This window comes from Pteronotus mesoamericanus, unplaced genomic scaffold, assembly GCF_021234165.1.
Source record: "Pteronotus mesoamericanus isolate MK-2021 breed Mesoamerican mustached bat unplaced genomic scaffold, CSHL_Meso_final contig_24, whole genome shotgun sequence".
Classification (NCBI taxonomy): domain Eukaryota; kingdom Metazoa; phylum Chordata; class Mammalia; order Chiroptera; family Mormoopidae; genus Pteronotus; species Pteronotus mesoamericanus.
Genome location: NW_026555100.1, coordinates 7037592 through 7065188, shown reverse-complemented (window position 1 = coordinate 7065188; position 27597 = coordinate 7037592). Strand labels below are relative to the sequence as shown.

The window sequence follows — 27597 nt, the reverse complement described above, 5'->3', positions numbered from 1 at the left end:
CCTGGCTCGGTGGCTGCCTTCTCCAGCTCCCCGCTCCCTGCCCCTCCTACTCTAGCCCCTCCTGCTTGACTTTGGGAGCTTCAAAAGTCAGGCACACACCCACCATTGGCCTGTCCTTGTGCTGGACGCGGGCACAGTGGCACACTGGCCGCTGGGGCAGGAAGAGCATGGGGAGAAAAGGCCACCGAGGCTTGCAGCTCAGCCCGGCCCCGTCTGAGTAAGTCTTCCAGCCTCGCCCGCTCAGCGAGGCAGAGGGTGGTCTCTGGGTTGGTGAGCTGGACTTCGGTGACAGAGAACGGAGGGGGCTTTTTCACATTTTATGACATCTTAGGAAGCTGTGTGACTTAAGCATCTGTTTGGAGTAAATGGACCAAAGCTGATTTTCCTTGTTGTGTCCCTCCAAGGTGGGGCTTGCGTGTGAGGAAACACTCAAAAACCTGACATTTCCATTGTAGGGCTTCCCGACTAAGTCGAATGTTAAGGTTCTTTGCTGTTGACCCAAGTCCTGTCAGCTTGGGCCAGATCAGTTTAGGGCGCTAGTGGTGGGAGTTCACGGTAATGGTTTCAAGGAGCTTGAGCACTATTGCAAGTTGCTATGTCTGTGGGGTAGGAGGCAAACTTGTGCTAACTTAATAACTTCGATTAATTCAGTTGACCCGCTCTAGGACCCAGCACCCAGTGAACCAGGGATCTGGAGTGGGGGCTGTTCCGTGGCAGGGGTGGCAGCTGAGGTCCACCCTCAGAGCCAGGGGGTGGCTGAGGGGCCTTTGCATTGCATGTGGCTAAGCCAAGCTTGGGATCCGGGGAGCGGGCCCTGCTGGAAGGCTCCGGGTGCTGCCTCCAGAGGGGAGGCCCTTTGTCCTGCTGCTGCCAGGCTGCTAAGAGGGGACTAGAGGGCTGAGCCCCATAGCTTGCAGCGTTGGTGGGAGGGAGGCCGCACACCACATACTCACATGCTATCACATACATTGTTATGGGCTGAAATACACACAATACACACATTCAGACGTACCCCCACCCCACAGGCACAAATATTTCTCTTAACGGCCAGGCACATCACACACCAAAACAACTTTTGTAGGCACCAAGTATGTACACATTACATACACATACACACACAGAGAGATAAACGCAGGAACACATTCATTCCAAAATGCAAAGGCAATGATTAAGAGTACACATGCTAAAGCCAGAATGCCTGAAGTACTGTGTGACTGTGGGCAAATGACTTAACCTCTCTGGGCCCGAGTTTCCTTTTGGCAAGAGGGGGCATGGTAATAGGTCACAGGTAACAAGGCTGTAAGTGAATTAATATCTGCGAAGAGTTTAGAAATGTGCCTGTGTGTAGTGAAAGTTAAGGCCTCCCATGAAAGTTGTTTTCTGAGAAGGCTCCACAGCTGAGCCGGTTGAAAGGTCCCCTCTCCAGGATGAGCCGCGTTCCATCGCCCTGTGCGGGTGGGCATGCCTGTTCACACACGCCATGCGCACGCCTGTGCCTGCGAGCCCACACAGCTACCTGAGGTTTGGCCCTGGGCTTCTCCTGCTCTCTTCCCCGCTCTCCTCTTCTCCCCTCCTTTCCAGCTGCCTCACCATCTGCAGGATTTGGAAAGTGCTAAAGTGTCTGAGCCAAAGCAGCGCTACCTGAGGAAATATTTTGAAAACAAACTGGGCCACCCCTGGCTGAGACTGCCCTGATTTGCAGCAAAGAATTTCACAACTCAGACCACGTGGGCAGGTTGGGCTTGGGGGGGAGAAGAGGAAGAAGCCTGGCTGTCCTGGAGAAGGCTCTCTCTCTGCAGCTTTAAGGACAGACAGGCCTGAAGAGGCCTGAGATTGGAGGCTAAAATCTGTGTCAGCCATGAAGGGGGAAGTCATGAAGGGAAAGAACCCAAACGTCAGCCACCCTGTCTCATTTTTATTTTGAGAGATTTTGTTTTTCTTGCACTGTTCCTCATCCTTTTGCATCTGTTGCAGGTGCCTAGGGGTAGGGTACACACGAAATATTGGTGATAACAGCCAGCAGGAGCAGCACCATACTTAGCACCTTTTGGGCTTGTGTTCATTGAGTTCTCCCAGGAAGCTCCTGAAGTAGGTACCACTGTTAGCACCATTTTACAGACGGGCACACAGAACCAGACAGGCGGAGTACGTTGCCAGCTCCCCTCAGCTAGTGAGTGCAAAGCTGGGCCTGAACTCTGCAGCCCGGCTCCAGTCAGTGCTCTTAACCTGCCACAGTGCCACCTGCGTGTGTCTGTCCTGCCGTGCCTGCAGCCCAAGAGGTCGAATGGCACACAGGTACTTTTTTATGTTTTATTTTGTAACTGTGGCCAGGGCGTGGCCCTGGTTCAGGCCAGGAGGCTCTGGGGAGGCTGGCTCCTGGGGTAGCCGCAGCCCCTGTGGGCACTGCATGTGGATGTCTGAGCCTCGCCTTCCCCAGGCTGACCTGGGCAGGGCATTTCTGGTGGGACAACAGCCTCTTTTGCGAGGCCAGCTGTCTGCTGATTACTGCTCCCCTTTAGCAATGGCATGTTCTCAGGAAGCGGCGTAGATGGCAGCAGAAAGAATTTAAATTAATAAGGACGAATAGCAGATCCAACAAGACAGAAACCCCACCCTGGGGTGAGCACCCGGCCGCTCAGGACGCCTGATGGCTCCCATGGGCCCTGTGATCTCCCGGGGCATGTTAGCCTTGCCCTCAGTGTTCCAAGTTTCAAGCTGTCTTCATTGGCAGGTGAAAACACTCTCTCCTTCCTTCTTTTCTCGTGGCCAGCTGCCAGTCCTCCTGACGCCTCAGCCTGGATGTCTCCTAGAAGCCAACCCAGGACAGCAGCCCTCCTCACGGCTGCCTGCCTGTCCCCCTCGGCGCACTTTTCCCTCCTGTGCGCCATGGCCGGTTTCATGGTCTGTGCTCTCCACTGGGTACAGCTCTGTGAGGCCGAACAGCATCTGCCTTGTCCACCCTTGCGGCCCAGTGCCTAGCGCAGCCCCAGGCATGTAGTGAGCGCACATACCCGGTTGTGGAACCACGGTGATGGAGGTGATATGGGGCCCTGGGATGAAGGAGCCGTGAATCTGTCCCTTCAGGCGCTGCAGTGCCCACCCTCCCAGGACAGGATGCTCCTGCTGGGAGTGATCTGTGTCTGGGCAGAGGTGGTGGCTGAGTCATGGTGAGTAGGAAGGGGCAGCTGACATGGACGAGAGGCTCTGAGCGGGACAGGAAAGGAATGGGAGAGAGGGACCCAGAGCAAATAGCTTCTTACAGTCATTACACTGCGGGCTCTGGGCTGAGAGCCTGAGGGTGGACCTGAAGCCCCCTGAGAGGCCGCTGTGAACTGGGTGGACTGGTGGGTGGTTGCAGTATGTGTGGGCCCCATTATTCAACCCCACCAGCAAGCGCTTCTCACTCTTTTCCCCTTTGCGGATGAATGTCTGTTCAGCCTCTCCAGGGTTCAGCCCTGACCCCCAGGCAGGGGAGGCCTTGGGTGGCTGAGTCCTAGCCCCTGAGCAGAGAAGAGGAAGTCCAGCTGGTCGGCTGCGTTCCCCAGGGATGGTTCTAGTTGCAGTCCTCAAGCTGTCCTCGTTGGAGCAGCAGGGCCTTGAGCTCCACATTCCCCCCTACACCTCCCAGGGAGCACACAGGCGGGTGCTCTGGCCAGGGCATCGCCTACCGGGGTACCGTGTAGCTGCTCATGCCTGACGCTGTGCAAGGTGGACTGGGGGATGGCAGAGGGCACCTCCAGGTTAGAAGAGGAGAGGAGACAGGCACAGATAACCACTTTGCAGTCCAACTGTGGTGAGCCCACAACGGTGGACATGAAGGAGGACTTGGAGAAGGCTCCATGGGGAGCTGGGCATTCCAGCGCAAGAAAGAGACGTGGGCAAAAGCACAGGATGGAAACGTTCATATCGAATTCAGGGGTGGCGAGGAATCCAGTTGGACTGTAATTTGCAGGATGCATGAAGAAGAGAGAGAGCTCGATAAGGCAGGATGGAGTTGTGGTTATCTATGCAGGTCCTAGAGGCAGGCTGCCCGCATGAAAACAGTGCTGCTTGCTTACTGGCTGTCTGACCATCACCAAGTTGCTTATTAACCTCTGTGTGCCTCAGTTTTCTCATCTGTAAAGTGGAAATACTGACAGTATCCACTACATGAGGATGATAGGAAAATAAACTGTGTTTCTCTGTAAGTATTTAGAGCAGTGCATGGCACATGGTTGAGTGTCGGGAAGAGATATGAACCTTTTGTTTAAATCCTCACCCAAGGATATATTTATTAATTTCAGAGAGAGAAGAGGGGAGAGACAGAGAAAGAAACATTGATGTGAGGGAGAAACATTGATTGGTCTTCTCCCATACACGCCCCAATCAGGAACTGAAACTGGAACCTTTTGGTATAAGGGGCGACGCTCCAACCAACTGAGCAACCCAGCCAGGGCTGTCCTTTTTTTTTTTCTTTTTTCTTTTTTTAAAAACACAGCTAGAAAAGTAAATTGAGGTCAGATTGTAGAGGCCTTTGAATGTCATACTTTCCATTTGCTAAGCATCTGCTCTGTGCCAAGTACTTTATAGACATTCTCACTAAGCCCCACATAACCTAGCAAAGTTGTTCGTAATGTCTCCATTTTACAGATGAGGAAACTGAGGCTCAGAGAGGCAGAGTAACCACCCAAGGCCACTCAGCCAGGAGAAGTCAGAGGCAGCAATGAAACCAAGTCTGTTTGGTCTTCCCTCAGTGTGAAGATTGGGCAGGACAGAAGCAGGACGGGGAAGCGCCCCAGGCCGGGGCTGCAGCCAGGGGCAGAGCATGGATGCCGTGGCCATGAGTCCCTGGGGAGGGAGGGCACGGGACGGGAGGCCCTGAGGCCACAGCACACAGCTCGCCATTCAGAGCCCAGGGGCAAGCCACTGAGTCATTCTGGGAAAACATGATATCACTGAGTGTCGCCGTCTGCTGCCCACCTGCCAACCTGCCCTCTGTCATTCTCCTGGCGACACCGTGCCCAAAGTCCTGCAAGGGGACCCTCACACCCCAGGTGGCGGGGCCTAGTCAGCTCTCCCGTTTCCTGTCCTGGGTTCCACTCCTCAACCGCTGTCTCCCACTTTCCCACCCCTTCCCTCCTACCTGGGGTCCCGTTGCCACCCCCTCATAAACCTGACTACGGCAGGAGCTTCTGGAAGTCATACGGGCATGAAGAGCTTCCAAAAGGGCCTCCATGCCAGGCCTCTGATTGGAATTCTGGGTGGGGAGGGCACAGCTCAGTAGGCTCTGGTTGAGCTTTTAGAGTTGCTTTTCCTTTGAGAATGGTGCCTGCTGTTCTCTTGGAATCACTTTTAAAATGGAAAGCCTGGTTGAATTGTGGGCGCAGCACTGTGCCAGGTCCCAGAGTCCGCTGTCTTTCTGGAAGGTACTGTCGAGTGTCTGAGAGCCCTTTATGTACTAAGCTTTCTCAGGCTGAGTGGTTTATTTGCATCAACCTGACTGCATGGGGCAACCCCATTTTTCAGATGCCAATGCTGAGGCCCAGAGGCGTGAGGTGACTTGGTCAAGGTCACACAGCCAAAAGTCAAACCTTTGGCTGCCCAACCCCAGATGTGCCTATGCTCTTAGCTGCTTCACAGTGAAGCCACCAGAGAATCACAGGAGCTGGAGGAGACCGGATCTGTGCCTGCCCAATGGTGTGGTGCAGACAGGAAGTGCCAGGGAGTTTTCATCGCAGAGTGTGGGTCACTTACCAGCGCTTCTTGGAGACTGTGGGTCCATTTAGGAGGTGGCAGAGCGTGCTCAGCAACTTGGCCACGCAAACCCTGCTGACGTGGCCTTTTGGGGTGAGACTTTCGCCTCTGGAAGGGGCACAGGGGCTCAGGGGGCGCCTGTCCTGTTTGTGGTGGGCCAGACCTGGAAAAGCAGTATGAGTCAAGCAAGCGGCAGGATTCCAGCTTCCTCAGCCCAGTCTGTTGGCACAGGATGTCAGGCTGCCGCAGCTGCTGCTACAACCCTCCTCCCTCCCGTGCCACCTGCCCTGCAGCAGCCCAGAGGAGGGGCTGGTAACCAGCCACGCTGGGTCGGGAGAGGGGCGTGATAACCCCCATTTTCCAGGTGAAGACGCTGAAGCTTAGGCTTTCTGGCTCTCCTGAACTCCCTGGGCTGGAAGGGCAGGCACCGAGACTGAAGTCTTTTCTTCGGAGAGAGACGGGAGGGAGGAGTTGGCGTGCCCTGTGACCTCGAGCAGCACAGGTCGGCTCTTTTCTTTTGCATTTCTGATTCACATGGCAGTGAGCCAGGTCCTGTGTTGCAGTGACCTCTGGGCTGAAAGAAAAGCTCTGATTTCAATGGGGCCCTCGGTCACCATTTGTCCAGAAGTACTTTTGAAGCCATAGGGGCCCTCCCAGGGTTGGTTTGGGCCTTGCGGGGGCAGGTTTCTTCTGAGCCCCTAGCCAGTGCCAATCCCGCCCTGGTCCTGGCAGTGCCTGTCCCTGGAAGGGCCTGGAAACAGGGGCCTCCCTGGGGGGCCTGGCCATGGTGATTGCCCAGCATGTGTCAGGTCCCTTAGTCTCGGACTCCCAGCGCCCTGAGGGTCTGCAGCTTTTAGCGGTGGGTCCCTTGTCCCCTTGAATGTCCAAGTCCCACATGGTTAGTGCAGTTTCATTTGCCTCCCCAAGGATATCTGGGAACCCCCCAGGATACTACAGCCTGCAGGGCGGTTTTTCCTGGCACTGTCCCCTGCAACCCCAGCTCCCCTCTGGCCTTGGGGCTGTCCCCTCAGCCCTCCACAGGAGGGTGGGGACCAAACCAGTTACTCCCTCCTCAGTTTCAGGCCCAGTCACTACAGGAATAGTTGCTGGAGAGTTGTCTCTTTTCTTGCAGAGAAAGTAGGTTATTAGACCATGGGGGCAGTTTTGCTTCTCGCTGCCCCGAAGTTTTCCTTCCTGGCTTTGCCTCTGCTTATATTCAGGGGCCTGTTCAAATGACATGCCCAAAATGAGAGTCTTACCTCAAAAGAACTTTGCCTCTACTTCTACAGGAAGAAAACTGCTCCTTTTTTTTCTTTTATTATTTTTTAGTTTGATTAAATTTTATAATATAATACATGCCCGTGGTACAAAATTGGAAAGGTATAAAAGGACATGCAGCAAAATCTCTCCCATGCCTTCCCCAGACACCCACCTCTCTCCACAAAGGCCCTCCAGCATTAAGTAGTTTCTTGTGTGTAAGCTGCTTTTAAATTGTTCAGTTTTAAAACAATTAAAGTCACACTCATTGGAATTCCTGTTCCACTACTAGTCACACTGAGGCACAATCCAGAAAACAGCTGCAGAGTCCAGCTCTGCTCAGGACTGTTGTGTGAACGCCGCCTGGGGTCGCAGCCAAGTGGCTGCTCCCTCCCAGGCGGTGCCCTCCTCCCGGCCTCCAGCCCCCGCAGTCAGCTTTGACTCCACCCACCTGTCACCGAGGACACAACCAAGGCCCTCTCATCCCTCTTCCCCTGCACGCCCTGCAGGCCCATCAGCTCCATCAGCTCCGGAGGGAGCATCCGCCAGGCTCCTGGTTAACTCTGTGTTCCTGGATGCCCCTCTTCATTTTCCCCTCTTGTCTGGCTGGGCAGCGGCCTGCAGCCGGGGCCCATGGGGTCGAGGCCTGGCCATGGTGATCTGACCAGGCCACGCCGCCTCTTGGCCAGACTGCGTGTTCAAGGTTCCCCCTGTGTGGGGCTCACACAGGCAGGGCGCGCCCTCCCCTCCCGGAGTGTGACCTGAAGCCTCCCTTGCCCCCCTCTCCCGTTTCCTCCCCTCTCCTTTCTCCCTGTCACCCTCTCTCTTCTCCCCTCACCACCTTGCCTGGCATCCTTTCTGCATCCTTCCCTCCTTCCTTCTTCCCTTCCTTAGTTATTAGGTGCTGTACTGCAAACAGTAATTCTAATGCAAAGTGGAAAGTGATAAGAATGGCCCGAGGCAGAGAAATAGGGCCTGAGACTGGCAGCAGCTTACCTTGCCCTTCAAGTTCCTGCCTCGCACCTCTAGCTGGGTGTGACCTTGGGCAGGCAGCTGAGCTTTTCAGAACCTCCCTTTCTCCTCTGGATAATGACTGACCGAGAGGGAGAGTGGCAGGTGGTAAGGATCTAGGCTGTGCCCAGGGCTGGTGTGAGAACTGAGAGGTGCAAAAGGGCTTTCTGGGGAGGAGAGGGCGACAGGTGTGTGGGGGCTGGAGCAAGGAGGGCTGCGCGCACAGGAGGGGTTAGCCCCCAACCTGGGGTAGAACTTGGCCAGGCATGGGTGAGGGAGGTGCCCGCAAGACTGCCTTCCCTTTTCCGTATTTCCATACAAAGATGGACGCTCGGTTTTGTAATTTTTTAAGTAGTGACTTTATTGTTTTTATAATGACGATAGATGCTTAGTATGTAAAATTCAGGTAAAATGGACAAATACAGAGAAGAAAGCAACAAACCATCTCTCTGTCTCACCGCCAAGAGATAATGGGTTAGTCACTAGGTCCACGTCCTTCTGGAGGTATATATACAAAGAGGAAGAAGCAACAGAGAGACAGGAAGTTTTATACATGTGGGGGAAACACCATTTAATTTAACTTTAGGCCAGTGTTGTAAAGAGGCCGTCTGCCCCGAGAGCAGCCCCTCTCGTCCGTCCTCTGCCTATGCGAGTGCACTGTGTGGGGCTGCCCCATTCAGACAAATTCAAAAGGGGAGCTGGTTGAAATGAGCGTGTTCCAGCCTGAGAACAGTGGCTTTCAATCTCTCTCTTTTGTTCAGTCAAAACCTCAGAGACACATGCACGTAAGTGAAACAAAGTCTTATGAAACCCGTATGTCCTTAGGACATATAATGCACTCTGATATTTTCTGTCCTACACAGTTGTGTTCTATTCTGTTAAACAACAGAAGTTTGTCTGACCTACCAAATTGATGGAAGAGCTGAAGTTTAAAAAATATCACTCTACAAGAGTGAGTTTCAAACTTGAGCATGCATCAGACTCACCTGCCAAGCTCATTGAAAGAGCCTGCTGTGCTCGCCCCTAGAGGTTCTGACTGAGGAGGTCTGGGGAGGGGCGTTTCTACCCCGCTCCCCGGTGCTGCTGCTGGCCCAGGGCCCCTCTTTGAGATCCCACCCTCCTGGAATGTCCCAGCCTCCTTTGGCAGAGACCACCAGAGGACGGCCTTATTCAGCAGATGAGAGTGGCTGACGGCTAGCACAAGAAGTGTGGGCCTCTGACATCTTTGAGGATACTGGGCAGGCGCTGTCTTTGGGATCTTAAACTCCACCCTCCTGAAATCCAGCTCCCACTATTACTGTCAAGTGCTGAAGGTAGAAAAGGTCTGCTAAGCAAAGGGATGTTTATGCCCAGCCCTGGCTGAATTACCTGCCTCTTAAAGTCCCAAGCCCACAGAACTAAAACCCTCCCAGCCCTTTTCAAAACACTGTTCTTCTATAGGCAATGAAAGGTGCTATTTATCATGTGGACTTCACCTTTCTGTCTTTTTGAAAGGGAAGAAAGAGAGTCAAGCATGACCACCCCATGGGGAAAGCTGTCCCCTTGGCTCTGGTTGGAGTCTGCTGGGTTTCCTTGGCTGCTTCTGGATTCCCAGCTTTAACTGGAACGTCTCCTGGCCTTGTAGCTGAGCACCCACATCGGCACCCCGGAGTCCCAGCCTTCTGACTTCTGAGGCTGGCCTGTGTTCCAAGCTGCCTCTGCTCTTCCAGCCAGCCCCCACCAGCCCCCGTCGTAGCCTAGGGGGCCTCCATGGCCCCCTCCCCAGCCTCACAAGTCCTCCAGAAGCCAGGCCTCAGCCGAGAGCAGCCTTGTGAGGGAGGGAAGTGTTAAATAGGCACAGAGCCCCTCTGTTCTGTTAACAATGGCCCGTTGATGGCTGGATTCTGCCCAGGGCCCCTTTGACTGGACTTTGGGGGAGGAGGAAGGACTGCAGCCCCCCAGGCAGCCGTTTCTGGGTGTGAGGTTGATCCAGAGGCCTTAGCCTGTGTCTGCCCACAGAACCTCATTCTTCAGGCCCTGATGCAGCAGCGAGAAACCCTCACGCCCCTCCCACCCCATCCCAGGGGCAGTTTGGGGCCCCAGGAGTGATTCAGTTCAGTCTAGTCCAACAATCATCTATTGAATAGCTCCTGGTCACTGAGGTTAGTGCGAAGTAGCTGTGGGGAATAAGAATAACTGCTAACATGAATTCAGTGGTTATAGTTAGCCCCACCGCTGACTGCCCAACAGAGTCACCAGGGAGCTTATAAAAATTCCAGTGCACAGACCCCCTTTCCCCCACCGAATCTTCAGGAGCGAACCCCAGGCACTGGTACTTTGTCAAAGCTCTCAAAGTGACGCTCATGCCCAACTGGAATTAGGCGTCATGGGCCTCTTGTCAGTTAGTCAGTGCTAAGCATTTATCTTGTAGTACCCCACTTCATGAGGTACATGCCTGTGAGGGACTGAATAGCGCCACCCTAAAAATATCCATATATGAACCCCCTGTACCTGTAGATGTCCATATGTGAGTATTCTGCACCTCACATGGTATCAACAGGAGGGACTTTGCAATATGATTAAGGATTTTGAGACAGGAAGATTACCCTGGATTATCCAGTGGGCCCAGTGTAATCACAAGGGTCCTTATAAGAGGGAGATTTACTGCAGAGAGGTTAGAGTAATACATCAAGACAAAGACTCAGCCAGGCATTGCTGGCCTCACAGATGGAGGAAGGGGCCATGAGCCATGGGAAGCAAGCAGCCTCTAGAAGCTGTAAAAGGCATGGAAACCTGGAACCTCTGGAGGGAACACAGGCCTGTTGATACTTTGATTTTAGGCCAGAGAAACTGATCTTAGACTTGGACTTCTGACATTCAGACTGCAAGAGAATAAATATGTGTTGATTTAAGCCATGGAATCTGTGGTGATGTGTAACAGCGGCCATAGGAGACTCATACAGGGCTCCTAGTAACCCCGCTTTACAGATGAGGCGGTGGTCTGGGATCACACAGCCGGTGAGTGGTAGAGTTGGGACAGGAAGATCCCAGGTGAATCTGACCCCTCAGTCAACGTTCTCTGCCCCTTACCACACACAGCCCCCCTTTGCAGCCAGACAGACGTGGGCTCAAATCCAAACCCTGCCACATTCTGTCCTTGTGTCCTCTGCTAATACTGGAGCCCATTTGGTCAGATGGAGGCTGTGGGGCAGGGGGAAGGGGGCTGTGGAGACCAACTGGAAAGCTAGGGTGGGCCAGGTTGCTTCCAGGTGGAGCGCCGCGGGGAAGAGTTTGAACCTGATTCCGGAGTAATGGAGCCCACAGGATGCTGCATTTCACAGTGCTGTCTCAGGCTCGCTCAGTCTCGGGGATCTGGCCTATATGCAGCTGCCACAGAGAACCTCAGGTTTGGGGCCAGGGGCAGCATTCACCTCACTGTTCCCGCTGCCCCCAACGGCTGCTTGTCTGGGACAGCCAGCGGGCTCCCATTTCCTGGGCGGTGAGATACGGCCTTGTGCCTCCAAAGCGTGTTTCTTTCAAGACTATCCAAGAACCTTGTTTGGAGGAGCGTGAGACGTAAAGGGGTCTAGAGAGTTGTCCAAAGTCGCACAGCAAGTTGGTGACCAGTCCTGGCAGACCAGTTCCTGGCCGCACTCGGAGCGGCCCCCGGCTGCACGGCTCCCATTTCTGGCTGCTTGCTCAGGGATACAGCACCGTGGGTGACTCCATGGGCTCTGGAGCCAGGCTGCCTGCGTTCTCGTCCCAGCTCTACCCTGCAACTGTTTGGCCTATGGTGGCCTTAGACAGAGGTGGTGGTTATTATGTGTTGTTATCTAGGAAGGTGCTGCTGTACCTTCCTCATAGGGCTGTTCTGAGGACTGAATACATGTATGTGTGTAAAGTGGTTGGAACAGTGCCTGGTTCATTTTAAGTGTTAACTTCTATTATTCGTCAGCTCTCCTAGGATAAAGGCTGTGTCTTCCCCTCACTCAATTCCCATGCCTCTTCCCATGCTTGGCCCAGAACAAGGACTTGGCAAATGAGCTTGTTGAATTTGAGCTTTTGTCATCCATAGGTTTACTAGACACTTCCCCAAATGTTTGCACTTTTTAAAAGTTCCACCTTAGTCCTTCAAACCCTTCTCTTCCCCTTCTTGCGTGGGAGCTGCAGAATCGCCATACAGCAGCCTGGAGCTTGCTTTGCCCCTTGCTAAGTCCCGTGGGCAGTTAACCCAGAGGTGCCCAGGTCTCACCAACCTCTGAGTGCCAGTGTTGTACAGTCTGTGTGGCCACCCAGATCACCTTCCCTCCAAGACTGCGCCTGCCTGACCCGCTGAGGTCCCCGAGGGATCTCTGAGCAGCAGGAGTCTTGTGTGCCCTCACGGGAACTGCATGCCTGCTCCCAGCTCCTCTCTACCTGGAGCTCCTGCCGGGTCTCCCCACGGACCGGGGGTCAGATATCATGTCGTTCCTTCCAGAGCCCCGTCCCCCTCTTTTGTTTTCCCCTGCTGTCAGTATGGGACTTCCTCAAGTGCTGGTTCTTCATTCAGCCTCCCCCTCAAAAAGCCCTCAAGTCTGTCCTTGCATATGCCTGGACCCCGGGAGGGTCACCAGTCCATAATTCTACAAAATGCCGAACTCGGAGTTGCAGTTTGGGGTCAACCAGTTCCCTCTCCTGCCCTAAGGAGGCCCTCCTGCCTTGTCTCGTTACCCGCCTCTAGCTCCATCTTCCAAAGGTCTCTTTAAACCGTGCCGATGGTTGTGGGAGCTAATTTTCTTTCCTTTTCAATGAAATGTTTTAAATCATGAGATAATTGTAGGTACACATGCAGTTTTAAGAAATAATACAGAGAGATCCCATGAGCCCATTACCCAGCTTCCCCCAATGGAAACAGCTTACAAAACTGTAGTACAATATCACAACCGGCAGATGATGCCGCTGCAGTCAAGATACAGACCACACCCATCACCACAAGGATCTCTCGCGTTCCTTTTTTATAAGCATGTCCACTTCCTTCCTGCTCCCAACCCCTCTTAGGAAGAGGGATCCTAATTCCTCTTAACTCCTGGCCATACTAATGTGTTCTTTTATAACTTTGTCACTTCAAGAATGTTATAAAAATGGAATCATGCAGTATATAACCTTTTGAGATTGGCTTTTTTCATTCAACTTCATACCCCTGAAGTTCATCCAAGTTGCTGTGTATATCAACAATCTGCCTTTTTATTGCTGAGTAGTATCCCACGTGTGAGACCTCAGTTCAGAGCCCTTAAAACCCTGTGATTTTTCTGAGTGCCGAGGGCGTTGGCAGCACCTCTTGTGCCGCGGTGGCTCTGGTCGGGGTGAGGAGGGGCCGCTTTGTGGGACTGAGCCTGGCCGGTGAGATCTGATGCTGTTTCTCCAGCCAGACTGTGTCAGAACTGAGTCAAATTGCAGGACGCCCTACGACTTGTCAGAGACTTGGTTGTTGCTGTGGGGAGAAAAAATCCATACATTTGGTGACCAGAGTACTGTTCTGTGTAAAAGTAAAGGAGACACACAGGGAAGAAACACACAGTGGGAAGAACTAGGCCTTTCCCTAGATAGGAAGGGGAAAAAAAAACCTGCATTTTTTTTCCCTTTACACCATGGTTCAGGGAGCAGGTTTTAAATGGACCACACAAACACAGACCTTGAAACTCCCCCGAGCACTTACGTCCTCAGTAAAACAAGGAACAGGCCTGTTCACCCCGCAGCCCATCCGCCCCGGGTCAGCAAGAGGTGGCAGCCCCGTGCCAGTTTGGCCTGGCTGCCGAGCCAACCCACGCAGGCAGGCGCCCTAGCTCTCTGACAGGCGCGGAGGAAGCTGGGCGCGCTAAGGTACGGCTTTCCATCTTTGTGATTCTAGGTTAGAATCAGCGGGGAGCTTTAAACAATCATGCCCAAACCATACCTACCGAAACCAATTCAGTCATAATCTCCTGGGGTGGGACCCAGGCCTCAGTAACTCCTGAAACTCCCCAGGCGATTGTCACGTGCTCTCAGGGGTCAAAAGCAGCACTCAATGCAGGCGCAGTGAGCACCCCACAGCCACAGGGGACATCGCCAGGCGATGCCCCCACTCCCTTCCTCCGGATATCCACCCACCTTTTCCAATACAGCACTACAGGCAGCCACTTCCTGCTGCTCAGCCCTGGCCTGGGTGTTGAAGTTGGTTTGTCCTCCCAGCTGGGAAGCCTGAAACTGTTCAGTAGTGACCGTGTCCGGGTGTGTCCAGGCCACAGAAAATAAGCTTGACCTCAGAATTATTCTCACCCTCGTGCTCCAGGCCAGTATCAGTCTATTGGCTTGGGTTCACGGGATGAAAATCATTTGCTGTCCTCGGCTTAATGGTGTTCTTTGGTTCAAGATGCTGTAAACCTGAGGCAGGCGCCGTCTTTGTCAAGCTCCCTCTTGCTTGTGCTGGGTTAAGTTCATCACAAAGTTTCTTGGACAACTTGTCATTAAAGTAAATTTTAAGAACTGTGTACAGTAAGTCCTCATTTAATGCCATCAATAGATTTTTGGAAGCTGCAACTTTCAGTAAAAGGACATATAATGAAACCAATTTCATCATAGGCTAATTGATATATAAACAAGAGTTAAGTTCCCACAGCACATTTTTTGGTCACAAAAACATCATCAAACTTCTAAATAAAGACCTAAACACTTCTAATATTAAACTTTAAAATAAGAAACATTTAATAAAGATCCATAAAAACAAGTAAGAGAATGACTTTTCAACCCGCTTATTCTAGTTCAAGGTCTCGGACAGAGGCGCCTGTCCCGCAGCTCAGGGTGCGAGGCCAGCCCCCACCATGGGCAGGGCACATTCACACAGAGACAGTTGAGGCACACCAGTCACCCCAGATGCACATATCTGGGATGTGGGAGGAAACGGAGGACCCAGAGCAAACCCACACAGACATGGGGAGAGCGTTCAAACTCTACACAGACAGTGGCCCCTGCTGGGAATCGACCTTTTTTTTCTTATAATGAAACGATGTTGAACAAAATGATGTTATTCTAGGACCTGCTGTATAGAGCAATGGATTGGAGCACAACTCCATACACTCTTTATTCCAATTTATTTTATAACCACTTCCTTTTATTTGGAAAAGGTAATAAATAAAAATGGTAACAAATTCAAATAATACAGGAGGGTAAAAGTGAAAAGTGCGTCCCCGTTCCCGCCACTGTTTCCCAGTTCCCCCAACCACAGCCACTCTTGCCAATTTCTCGTTTCTCTCTCTCTCGAGGTATTCCGAGCATGCCCCAGCATTCCGGCGTGTCCACCCCGATTTTTACAACTGCCAGTGTGCCGCGGCTCTCTTGCCCCTCGCTTGCATCACTTGTATCTTGAACAGCATTTCTTATCAGCCCATACAGAGCTGCCTCTTTTTTATCGTTACGGAGCATTGCACCAAGAGATGTCCCATCATTTATCTAATTCGTGGTTTTGTTTTTGTTTGTTTTTTGCCTATTTACAGACATTAAGGTCATTGTCAGCCTTCTGCGATCATAAACAGTTTGCTGCTGTGTGTTCTTATAGCCATGCAAGTGTATCTGCAAGATTAATTCCTGGAAGTGGAGTTCTAGGGTCTCCACAGGGTTGAAGGGTGTGCATATTTAAAATTCTGATGGTTTTGCCAAATTGTCCTTCAAAAGGGACGCTCCTATTGACATTATGAGGGAACCCTGTGTGTTAGGCTGTGCTGCAGTAACAAATAGACCCCCATATCTCCATGGCTTAGCACGACGAAGGCTTGTTTTTCACTTGCATCATAGATGCAGGTTAGGTGGCTCTCCAAGCAGCAGCTCAAGACCTGGGCTGCTTCCAACTTGTACTAAACCCATTGGCACATGTGGCCTTCAGTGCTGCAAAGGCAAGAAAAGGGAGGGCCAGAGGAATGAGTGGCATCATTTTAAAGACCAGGACTTGAAGTGGCGTACACCACTTTCGCCTACCTCCCACCCATCAGAACCTGGTCAAACAGCCTCAAGCTAACTGCAGGGGAGGCTGGGGAAGGTGGAGGGCATGTGGGCACTGGGTGAGCACCAAGTTGTTTCCCCAACTCTACCCACACAGTATATCATAGAACAGTCTGTTCTTCAATCTAATATGTGGAAAAACGGCACCACATATTGTTCCCATTTGTCCTTAGATGCTTTCTTTAGGCAACTGGCCTCAACCTTTTTCTATTTTAATACCCACACTAGACTGTGTTCACACTCAAGACACACTCCAGTGGACTTGCCCAAATTTTCCAAAAACCCCAAAAAACATTTTGTGGGGAAGCCCGGAGACTTTTTAATTTTGGCTCTTATTCATAAAAACATATAAAGACATGTGAGTAATAATATAAAATTAGCCGTGTAGAGGTCCGTGCCAGCTGTGGTGTGGGGTGGACTGGCAGCGGTTCTGCGCAATTTCCTAGGCTCTCTGCAGCTCCACCTCCACGCTCCATGAAAGCGCAGGCCAGGCGAGGAGGAAAGGCGGAATTATGAGCACCTTGCATCCACTGATTTCTTTTTTCTTTTCTTTTTTGATCTTGAGAGAGAGAAGGGGAGAGCGAGAGAGAGCTGTTCCACTTATTGATGCATTAACTGGTTCATTCTTGTCTGTGCCCTGACCGGGGGTAGAACCTACAACCTTGGTGTATCGAGACGACACTCTTTCCATCTGAGCTGCAAAGCGATGTGTCTCTGGCCAATTTTGATATGTTAACTGTAGTAACCTCGCCATTAATTGTAACCTGGTATTTGGTTCAGGAATGGGTTTTATCAGCTAAAGGAAAGGCTTGGAGGATGGATGTGCAAGGTCTATGTGCCTGAATGGAGGGTTTATGTGAGAGGAGATTTGGGATCTGGGCTGGCATTGCCGGGGGATGCCAGACTAAGGGGTGCTGAGGAATTTTGTTTGGTAGCCACTAAGGATCCTATAAATTTGGGAGGGCAAATCGGTTTTACCTCACGAGCCAACTCTGATGGGTGGGCACTGCATTGAGAAGTGCAGGCCCGTCACAACCGTCAGAGTAGAGAGGGCTGCGCTGCAGGGGCCCATTGTCCCAGCCCTGCCCCGTGGCGCCTGTCATTCCAGTGGCCACACGCACATCAGTGCTCTCAGCCCTTCCTGGCCATGCAGGGCCTCGTGGAATTTGTGAGCAGCTCCGGCCTCCAGGGAAGCTGGGAAGAGAGCATCCCAGAGGGTTCAGCCTGTGGGGTTTCTGGGTCTCTCTCTGGCTGCCCTGCTGCCTTGGGGCTCCAAGTGGCTCCAGTGCCTGGGATAGGGAAGGCCGCTGAGTTTAACTCCAGGTGGGGCCATGAGTCCAGGATGAGATGCCCGGAGCCAAATGCCATCCACAAATGAGTGGGTGGTGGCCTAGGAACAGTTCCAGCTGGTGGTCAGGTTCGGTTATCCCTGTTTCCTTCATTTTGATATAGTTAGGGTATGAGACACCGCCCCTCACCCTTCCAACACGTGCCGCAGTGTGCAAGCCACAGAATCTGCTGCATCTGCAAAGACAAGGTGAGCAGTTCTTTATTAGTCCCACTTACAGCATCTTCGGCATGGGCTCAACATTTTGCTAGCATCTTATTGAATTCCTCGTGACCACTGAGTTTACAGTAGATGCTGTAAACGTCCCCGTTTGCAGATGCGGAAACCACTCAGGTTTAACTTCCTTTCCAAAGGTCACAGGACTTCAAAGACAATAAGTAAAAACCAGGAAGTCAGGTGTAACCACAGCTGCAGAGAGAATCACTGTGAACTTGTTTCCAGAGTGTCTGTCTCTCTCTGTATCAATGTATTTTGTGTACACACACACACACACACACACAGTTTTTTACAAAATGGAATCCTCCTGTAGATGTGTCCTTTTTCAGTATAGCATCATGAAATAAACATGTTTCTGTGCAATAAATTAACTTTATGCCAATGTTCTTTTATCAATGGTGCCTTCTATGTGTCCAGTGCAACACTAGCACCGGGGAAGAGAACACCAACTTAGAGGAAACCACAGCTAACTCTTCAAGACAGTGTGTGAATCCATTCATTCACTTCCCAATTATTGTTGCGCCCTGCGATGTGCCAGGCGCTTGTGGGTGCAGCGAAGAATCAGACCACTGTCCAAGGGAAGAACCAGGGATCCTCCCGAGCCCTCTGTTTCCCTGCTTCCCACTGCCCGTAGACATCGCTGTTTATTTATTTTTTACTGTGGAAAATACACATACCATAAAATGTACTGTTTTACCCATTTTTAAATATGCAGGTCAGTGGCAGTACGCGCGTCACATTGCTGTGCGGCCGTCACCACCACCCATCTCCAGAACTTCTTCATCTTCCCAGACTGTCACTCCGTTGCCATTAAACACTAACTCCTCCTCCCCTCCCTCCGGTCCTGGGCGGCCACCCTCCACTTGATGTCTCGATAAGTTTGACTCCTTGAGGCACCTCATGTAAGTGGAATCATACAATATCTGCCCTTTTGTGGCTTGCTTATTTCGTGGAGGGTACAGTCCTCACGGCTCATGCACGTTGTGCCTGTCATAGCGATCGCATTGGCTTCCTTAATGTCTCGCATGCCTGTCCTCCCTCTTCACCCCTCCGCCGCCACTTCTCAGGATACCCCCTCTCCCCTGGATCATTGCAGAAAGGACTGACTTGTCTCCCAGCCTCAAGTCCTGCCCTTGTCCAATGCATTTTCCACAACACTTCCAAAGTGACCTTACGTTTTTCCTTCTAAGTTTCAGATTAGATGTTAAAACTTCCCCTGGTCATCAGAAATTCACACAGTATAAAAGGGCATAAAATGAAAAGAATCATCAGTTAACAACGTTCCATGTGTGTAGCTGTGCAGCATTTTTAACCCCTGTGTGGCTCGCGTTCATTGTGCCCATGCACTGCAAGTAGCCAGGCAGCCCTGTCTGGTGGGACACTCAAGTTGCTTTGGACATGTTGGATTTCCAGGGCTGGGTGCACATCCTTGGCCATGAATCTTGGTCCTTGTCCAGGTGAGTTCCAAATGAGCCAGCAGACTCCTCACCAGGCTGCCCCGGCTGCATGGTTATGGGCATCCTGGACGCCAGCCTCCGCTGCAGCTCCTGATCAGCCAAATGCAGCAAAGCCCAGAGCGGTGGGTCAGTTCCAAACTGGCCCGGGGCCCAGGGTTCAGCGTCAGAGGCATGGGAAGTGCCTTTGCTGACTGGGAGGCTTGGGACTGATCTCTGGGGCCCTGTATTTCGTGCAGCTGTCGGCTTTGGGGTTTGCACAGGATATATTGCTCACACAGCTGAGCTTGCCCCCAGTGAAGCGACTATATCAAATGAGGTTAGAGTGAGCGCCCTCATACCCCCGCACAACAGGCCCGAAGGGCAGCCGGGCTCCTTCCCAGCCTGGGATGGCTCCATGAGTCTGTGGCAGCGCCCCCTCCCCCGCCCCCCGCACCAGGCTGGCTTGCAGCCACATGGTCCACCTCCGGGCTCTGGCCCACAGCTTCACACAAGTTCTGGGATGTTCACTGCCACTCAGGTGACACATACCCTCACCCTCAGCTGTTTCTGTTCTGTTTTGGCTGAAATTGGACAAGTGCCCGTAGAAGGTTATAGATGGATTTGTTTTGGGAGAGGAAGCTGGAGCCCCAGGGTGTGAGGGTGCTTGAGGAGTAACGAAAGCCCCGAGCTGCACCGGGGAGCACTAGCCACACGTGCATTCACCTCCTCATTCTTTCATTCCTTCTCTTCTTCCTTTACTCATTGGTTCATCCGACAGCCTCTGGGCATTTACTCACCTGTCAGACACTAATCTTGAGATAGTGGGGGCTTTGGTCCTTCCCAAGCCATCTCTGGGTGTCACTCTGTGAAATAGAACCTAGCCTGACAGGCCACTGGATGGACTTCTGTGTTCCTGAAGCAAAGACCGTCTACAACAGAGGCAGGCCCAGCATTTGAGCTCCCTCTCCCTGTCCGGCCTGTCTCCACTCTCCAGAGGCTTCAGAGACAACTCGCAAAAACCTTCCCAAGCCCTCCCCTCACAAGTGTTCGGCAACATGGCGTGGCTGGGGCAGCCTCCCAGCCTCCCAGCACTGCAGCCCATGGGTTGATTCCGAGTTTTCCCACCATGGGCTTCACTGCTCCCTTTCCTGTCCACCAAGCCTCCTCCCTCTCCGCTCCGGCCCTCCCTCAGACTCTCCTCTCTGGGTGGCTCCTCCTCCTGCCTGGTGGAAAGGCTGTGTGAGCAGGGCCTGCAATAGCTAAGGCCACAGTCCCTACCCTGCTCTTATCCCTGAGCACGAAAGGGGAGTGGAGTTTGGCAGCCTGATGCAGTGTCTGGAACAGCGTGTCCCTTATCAGAGCTTCATCCACAGCAGACTCTGGGACCCCACCTTCCCCAGGAGGAGCCAGGGGTGGGCTGCAGTCCATTTGAAGCCTCAGGGGAAGGCCCAGGGAAGTCAGGGGCCGGGCTGGGAGCCTTCCAGATAGAAAACTTGTCTAGTGAGGACCCCTTGCCAGGCCATGAGGGAGGCCTGTGCGTAGAGCTTAGGACGACCTCTGCTCACAGCCCTCTTCCTGTGCAGTGTTCCCTCACTAAGATTTGTCTGGGGTGCCTTTGGCTGTTTTCAGTTCTCCCTGTCATTAGCACACAGCTGTAGAGGCTTGAACTGAAAGCCCCAAAGTTTAGTTTCTTCATCCTTGAAACAGTATCCCAGGTTGATATAATCATCCAAGAGACTGAAATATGTGAAGCCACAGTACACATCCATAGTATATGCCTATAGCACACACTCAGCACTTGCTTATGGTAGGTACACACTGAGACACATTCATTGAGCAGGCTTATTGTATACGCCTGCAGTACGCACTCAGACATACACACTCACAGCACACGCATGGTTCCCTCACGGGGAACAACGGCTTTTTCTTCATATTTCCCATGAATTAAGAATGATTAAGCTTCTCACGCTGGGCTAAATGCTTTGGGAAAGACACTCTTCTGTTCACCCGCAAGTACTACGGCGCACTTGCTCTGTGCCCGAAGCACAGAGTAAGGCACTGGGATTCTGGGCGTGGACTACAAAGGCAGAGCAGACAGCTGATGCTGTCGCCTCCTGAGGCTGGCGTTCAGGTATCCACAATAGACAGTAAATAAGTACATTTCTGTCAAGAAGAAATAAAGAAGGAGGCTGAGAGGGGGAAGCGATGGGGCAGGGGAGATGGCCAACGTTAGGTTAGGGGGTAGGGAAAGGATTCCAGAGGAGGGGACATCGGAGTCGAGCACTGGGTATAAGTGGGCTGAGAGCAGCTGCCCCACCGCAGTCTGAGTCCAGGCAGAACGGGGCTGGCACTTGCCGCTGACTTTTTCACCATTGGCCCACATGCCCTGGAAATGTGACTTCTGCTGGCATCCTGGTAGGGGGAATGCCACTTGTCCTTTGGTTGTCACGTCATTGCTGGGTGCTGTGGTTAGGAGAGGAATCATCGAGGACTCCCCTGGGAGGTGACACCCACCAAGAGAAAGAAGAAATTTTTCGTTCTTCCCATGAGCTAAACAAGGGAGCAGGTCTTGGCTTCCCATGAGCTAAACAAGGGAGCAGGCCCGTGCACATTGGCTTGGGGAAGGAGGGAGCATGAAGGTCTGGTCTGTGTCACATGTCACAGACCCACTTCTAGCAGAGGGCTTCCTGCAGGGCAGATTCTGCCTGGAGCTCTGCCAAGTGACCCTATCCTGGCCCTGTCCTCCTCACGCGTGACTCTGTGACCTCCTGGTACCTATGGCCTCTGCCTCCTGAGTCTGGAGACCTCCCACATTCCCTCGGGGACCTCTGCACCTCCCTCACCTGCTGCCCATCCACCCTGCTCGCGTGCCCTTTGCGCAGGCCAAAGGAGCCAGTAGTGTGCCTTGTGTTTCACGTCAGAGAATTTTCACCCTTGCTGCTTCCTTTTACGGCAATGCTGGCAGAGTTCGTAGGAACTCTGTATTATTCCAGGCGTGGTGAGTCTGGAGTGACAACTCAAATAGAAACAGTGCGGGAAGGGAGGTGAGGGGAAAGCTCAGGAGCTTTGTCATTAAGGCAACCAAACCTTTAAATCTTATCGAAGATGTTAGACTCAGAAGGGAGAAGACAGAGAGGATAACACCCCCCATCCCACCCCTACCCTTTTTTCCCTCTTTAGTATTTATTGAACTTGCCATGCTTTGGATACTGTTCCTTACAGCAACCTTATACAACAGGTACTACCTTTCCATGCTACAGGTCAAGAAGCTGAGGCCCAGAGAGGTTGAGTCACTTATACGGGGTTACACAGCATGGTAGACACGCAGAAAGGACTGGAACCCAGGACTTCTGTTTCAGTTCCTTCTGCTTCCCTCACACCGTCAGACCCAGACAACCCTCAGCTGACAGCAAAGAAGACAAAGTCAGGATTTTTTATTTTTTAAAGATTTTATTTATTTATTTTTAGAGAGGGGAAGGGAGGGAAAAAGAGAGGGAGAGAAACAGCAATGCGTGGTTGCCTCTCAAGTGCCCCCGACTGGAGACCTGGCCCGCAATCCAGACATGTTCCCTGACTGGGAATCGAAACGGCAACCCTTCGGTTCACAGACCAACACTCAACTCACTGAGCCACACCTGCCAGAGCCAAAGTTAGGATTTTAATGTCTGAGCTCTGCACACTCAATGTCGGGTCCCACCCTCTCAGTAGGATAGGCAGCCTTGCACCTGACACGGGCTAAACAGGGTGCAAGGGAAACATGGCCCTGCGAGTCATTCTGCAAACTCACACCAACAGCCTACCAGGCAGCAAGCCAGACCCCAGCTTTGACAGGTTCACTGATCATTGATTTGTTGAGCAGCTGGTTTGTGCCGGGCGTCATTCTGGATGCTAGTCCCGACTGCAGGAAGCTTGCAGTCTGGGAAAGAAAGACAGACCAGAGTGCCCTACCATGTGAGGTACAGTGGGGGCCACCAGGGAAAGGGCATTAAGGGCCTGAATGACCTGGATCTGGCAGGGGCAGTCGGGCCACTGCTGGAGGAATCTTGGGCACGGTACTTCCCTCAGCCTCCATTCCTCCTCTGTAATAAGACTTTTGTGAGGATTTGATGGGGAAGTGCAAATCAAGTGCTTAGCATGGCACCTGGCATAGAGTAGTAAGCGTTCAATGAACTTTAGCTACCCATAGCATTGCAGTTGGCCCTCCCGACCAGACTAAGCCCCATGAGGGCACGGACCGGGTCCGCCTCTTCACTGTTGTATGTCCAGTGCCTAGACCAGAGGCTGCACACAGTAGGTGCTCAGGAAATACTTGTTTAATGAGTGCATGGGAAAAGGCCCAGAAGAATTTGGAAGAGGTGCGATTGTTCCAGTTGCCCTGCAGCTGTCCTTGCATCCCTCTTCCCCGGGGCCCCTCTCCACCCACCCACACTCAGGAAGCGCCCCCTCCCCCCGGACCCCACGGGGATTGCTGCCTGCTGCCCCACTGCTCCGCGCTGCACAGCTGGGGACCTTCATTTAGCTTATTCCTTCATCCCTTCTGTCATTTAGCAACTGTGCTTGAGTGTCTCCTGTGTTCCAGATGCTAAGGGAAAATGAAAGACAAACTTGTCGTCCTCCCTGAAGGGATGATCAGCATTGAACAAGTCATTACAAGGGGGTTGTTTTATGACAAAGCCTCAGGTACTCCTGGGAGTCTTTGTATGGTGGTGGGTTCAAGGAGCCCTAACCTGTCCCATGGGAGGCTTCCCCAGGAGACCTGAAGGCCAAGGCCATGAGCAGGATTTTGTTAGAATGCATGTCCTGTGGTGGGTTTTTCCCTTTAGTTAATTTTCTAAAATGAACACATTATAAAATTCCTAACAGCGCACAGTGTAATACAGCAAATGTAAGACTCACCCCACCCTTTCTTGACCTCCCCAGCCCTTTGTTAAGAGGCCTCAAGTATCCCCGGAGTCAACAGTCTATTTGTATTTAGAATCTATATTTTTCTCTCTCTGAAAAAAAAAAAAATGTTTTTCAAATAGGATTACACTACATCAGAGGTCCTCAACCCAGGATGATTTTGCATCTCCTCCCTGCCTAGGGGACATCTAACAATTTCTGAAGGCATTTTTAATTGTCGCCTCTGAGCAGAGAGGATGCTTACTAGTGTCTTCTAATGAGATGAGATCAAGGATGCTGTTAAACATCCTCCAATACACAGGAGAGCTCCCACAACAGAGAATTATCTGGTCCAAAATATTAGTAGTGCTGAGGTTAAGAAACCCGGTTCTATATAAACACATTGTGTTCGCTGCTTGCTATATATATAAAAAAATATAATAGATAAATAGATTATTCACATCAGTATTTGTAGATCCTCCCCCATTTTTTTTTATTGACGTGTGTGCAGTCTTTTGCTATTGCAAACATTTATACTACAGGGAGCATTCTTTTCTATATACTTGCCCTTGAGTCGTGTGAAGTGAAAGGATAAATTACTGGAGGTGGCTTGGATGAATCAGAGAGCTCATTAGCATTTTAAATGACCTGATTTCCAGTCGCTTTGGGGCAGAGTCCATTAGAAGAGTGCTTCTGGGGTTTTGGCTGCTCAGCAGGACCAGGATCCTCAAAAGTCTGGTGGAAAAGCTCCTCTTCGTTCTTATCTGCAGACAAGGGTGTCCTGACAGCCCATCTCTCCACAGGATGAGGGTGTCCCCCGCCTGAAGACAACGAGCCAGGTCCTGAGTGATGCCCGGGAGCTGAGTGCCCACAGCCCCACCCTTCCCCATGGAGAAAGGACTTGCTTCGCCCCAGGACTGCCGGGACTTTCTGCACAGTCTGAGGATGAGGAGCAAATATGCCCTTTTCCTGGCTTTTGTGGTGGTGGTTTTTGTCTTTATTGAAAAGGAAAATAAAATCATATCGAGGTGAGGGATGTAAGCACAAGTCTTCCTTAACAAGGGGGACAGGGGAGAGGTGGCTGTAGGTGACACTGGACCTGCAGAGGCAATCCTTCAACCAAAGACCATCAGACCCTCCTGTGCCCACGCAGTGGGGCATGCACAAGTCCTCAGGGGTGAGATTTGAGCTCTAGGACACAGGCAACCTGGGTTGGAATCCTAATTTTGGCCCTTTCTAGCTGTGACAGCTTAGATACCTTATTTCACTTTCTGTCTTAAGTTCTTCTCTGAAACATGGCTCATAGTGGGGTCTGCCTTATTGTAAAGATTAAATGAGAAAACGTAAAAGCTGTTAGCTCAGTCCCTGGCGCATAGTTGATGTCTAGTACTTGTAAGAAAGCATCAACCAAGATAGGTAGGAATTGAAGTGAGTCAGAGCCCTGCCTGTGTTCCTCAGCATGGACTGTTGCAGTTCGTGCCTACAGGCCCCCACTGCAAGCCCCTGCTACCCTCACCGGCGAGCATTCTCTCCACCTGCGCACTGGCAAGGCGCAAGCACTGGGGAGTGAATCCTGAGGTGTGTTCTACACTGCCTTTCAGGGTCCCGCCCCCTCCCCCGTCAGAGTGATTGGCCCACAGGAGAGGTCCGCGCACCCTTTATGGACTTCTTTCCCTCTTCACTTCACTTCCGTAACTGTGTCCCAAATCAACTACCTACCCCCAAATTCTTGCCCCAAAGTCGGCATCTGGGGAAACCCAACTCAGACAGCTTTGCGTGACCAGCCTGGGAGGCTACATAGGGGATGGAGACTCCAATCAGTTACTGACCCCGGTCTCCCTCTGTCCTTGCAGGGTCTCGGACAAGCTGAAGCAGATCCCCCAGTCCCTGGTAGATGCTAACAGCACTGACCCAGCCCTGGTCTTGGCGGAGAACGCCTCCCTCTTGTCCCTGAGTGAGCTTGATTCGGCCTTCACGCAGCTGCAGAGCCGCCTGCGAAACCTCAGTCTGCAGCTGGGCTTGCAGCCCGCCCAGGAGACCGAGGGGGAGCGGGAGGGGGGGCCCCGCGGCCCCGCCGAGGTACGCCCCCGGCGCCACGTGCTCCTCATGGCCACCACCCGCACCGGCTCCTCTTTCGTGGGTGAGTTCTTCAACCAGCAGGGCAACATCTTCTACCTCTTCGAGCCGCTGTGGCACATCGAGCGCACGGTGTCCTTCGAGCCAGGCGGCGCCAGCGCGGCGGGCTCGGCCCTGGTCTACCGCGACGTGCTCAAGCAGCTCTTCCTGTGCGACCTGTACGTCCTGGAGCATTTCATCAGCCCCCTGCCGGAGGACCACCTGACCCAGTTCATGTTCCGCCGCGGCTCCAGCCGCTCTCTCTGCGAGGACCCCGTGTGCACGCCCTTCGTCAAGAAGGTCTTCGAGAAGTACCACTGCAAGAACCGCCGCTGCGGCCCCCTCAACGTGACGCTGGCGGCCGAGGCCTGCCGCCGCAAGGAGCACATGGCGCTCAAGGCCGTGCGCATCCGGCAGCTGGAGTTCTTGCAGCCCCTGGCCGAGGACCCCCGGCTGGACCTGCGCGTCATCCAGCTGGTGCGCGACCCCCGCGCCGTGCTGGCCTCGCGCATGGTGGCCTTCGCTGGCAAGTACGAGACCTGGAAGAAGTGGCTGGCTGAGGGGCAGGACCGGCTGAGAGAGGAGGAGGTGCAGCGGCTGCGGGGCAACTGCGAGAGCATCCGCCTGTCGGCCGAGCTGGGCCTGCGGCAGCCGGCCTGGCTGCAGGGCCGCTACATGCTGGTGCGCTACGAGGACGTGGCCCGCAGGCCGCTGGAGAAGGCCCGGGAGATGTACCGCTTTGCAGGCATCCCCCTGACCCCGCAGGTGGAGGACTGGATCCAGAAGAACACCCAGGCGTCCCGAGACAGCAGCGGCATCTACTCCACGCAGAAGAACTCTTCGGAGCAGTTTGAGAAGTGGCGCTTCAGCATGCCCTTCAAGCTGGCGCAGGTGGTGCAGGCTGCCTGCGGCCCCGCCATGCGCCTCTTCGGCTACAAATTGGCGCAGGATGCCGCCTCCCTCACCAACCGCTCTGTCAGCCTGCTGGAGGAGCGAGGCACCTTCTGGGTCACGTAGGGGGTCTGGGGCCACGTGCACCCCTCCTTGGGAAAGTCCCGCCCTGCCTTCCTCACACCAGGCCAGCTGTGAGCTGGCGGCGCTCGCAGAGGATGGCGGGAAGCTGTGCCGTGAGCAGGCAGCCCCTCTGCTGTAGAAGTAGCCCCCAGTCAGCTAGCTCCCCCACTGCAGCTGAGGGCTGGAGTTCCTTGCTGAGAACAGGATAGTGCCGTGCCCCCCTGAGGGCCATCAGACCCAACCCAAGGGGCAAGCCTAGGCAGGCCCCGCTTATTGACGGTATCTCTCTCCCTCTCTCTATTTCTCTCTCTCTCTCTTGCACATGGGCACACACAGAAACATATATGAAGCACGCATAAATGCCTGTAGACCCTGTAGGCCAGAGTCCCCAAATGTTTAGCAGCCAGAGGGGACTGTGGGCACTGATCACAGTCTCCGGATCTGGATTTCTACACAATGCAGTGTGGATTCTGGGTGGGTCCCTGATGGAATCTGCTCTGTAAAGAGCTACAAAACACACACACACACACACACACACAAAGACAAATACCTACATGCACACTGCACACACTGGAAAACATCATAAAAACACAATTC

General features: G+C 52.8%; 1 protein-coding gene across 1 annotated transcript; it reads left to right on the top strand.

Moving 5' to 3' along the window:
• Positions 1-27003, top strand: CHST3 (carbohydrate sulfotransferase 3). The gene is made up of 3 exons (XM_054572648.1): positions 1-217; positions 24675-24899; positions 25725-27003. Exons 2-3 carry the CDS (start codon positions 24760-24762, stop codon positions 27001-27003), a joined length of 1419 nt encoding a protein of 472 aa, XP_054428623.1. The 5' UTR covers positions 1-217; positions 24675-24759.
• Positions 27004-27597: the final 594 nt, after the last annotated feature.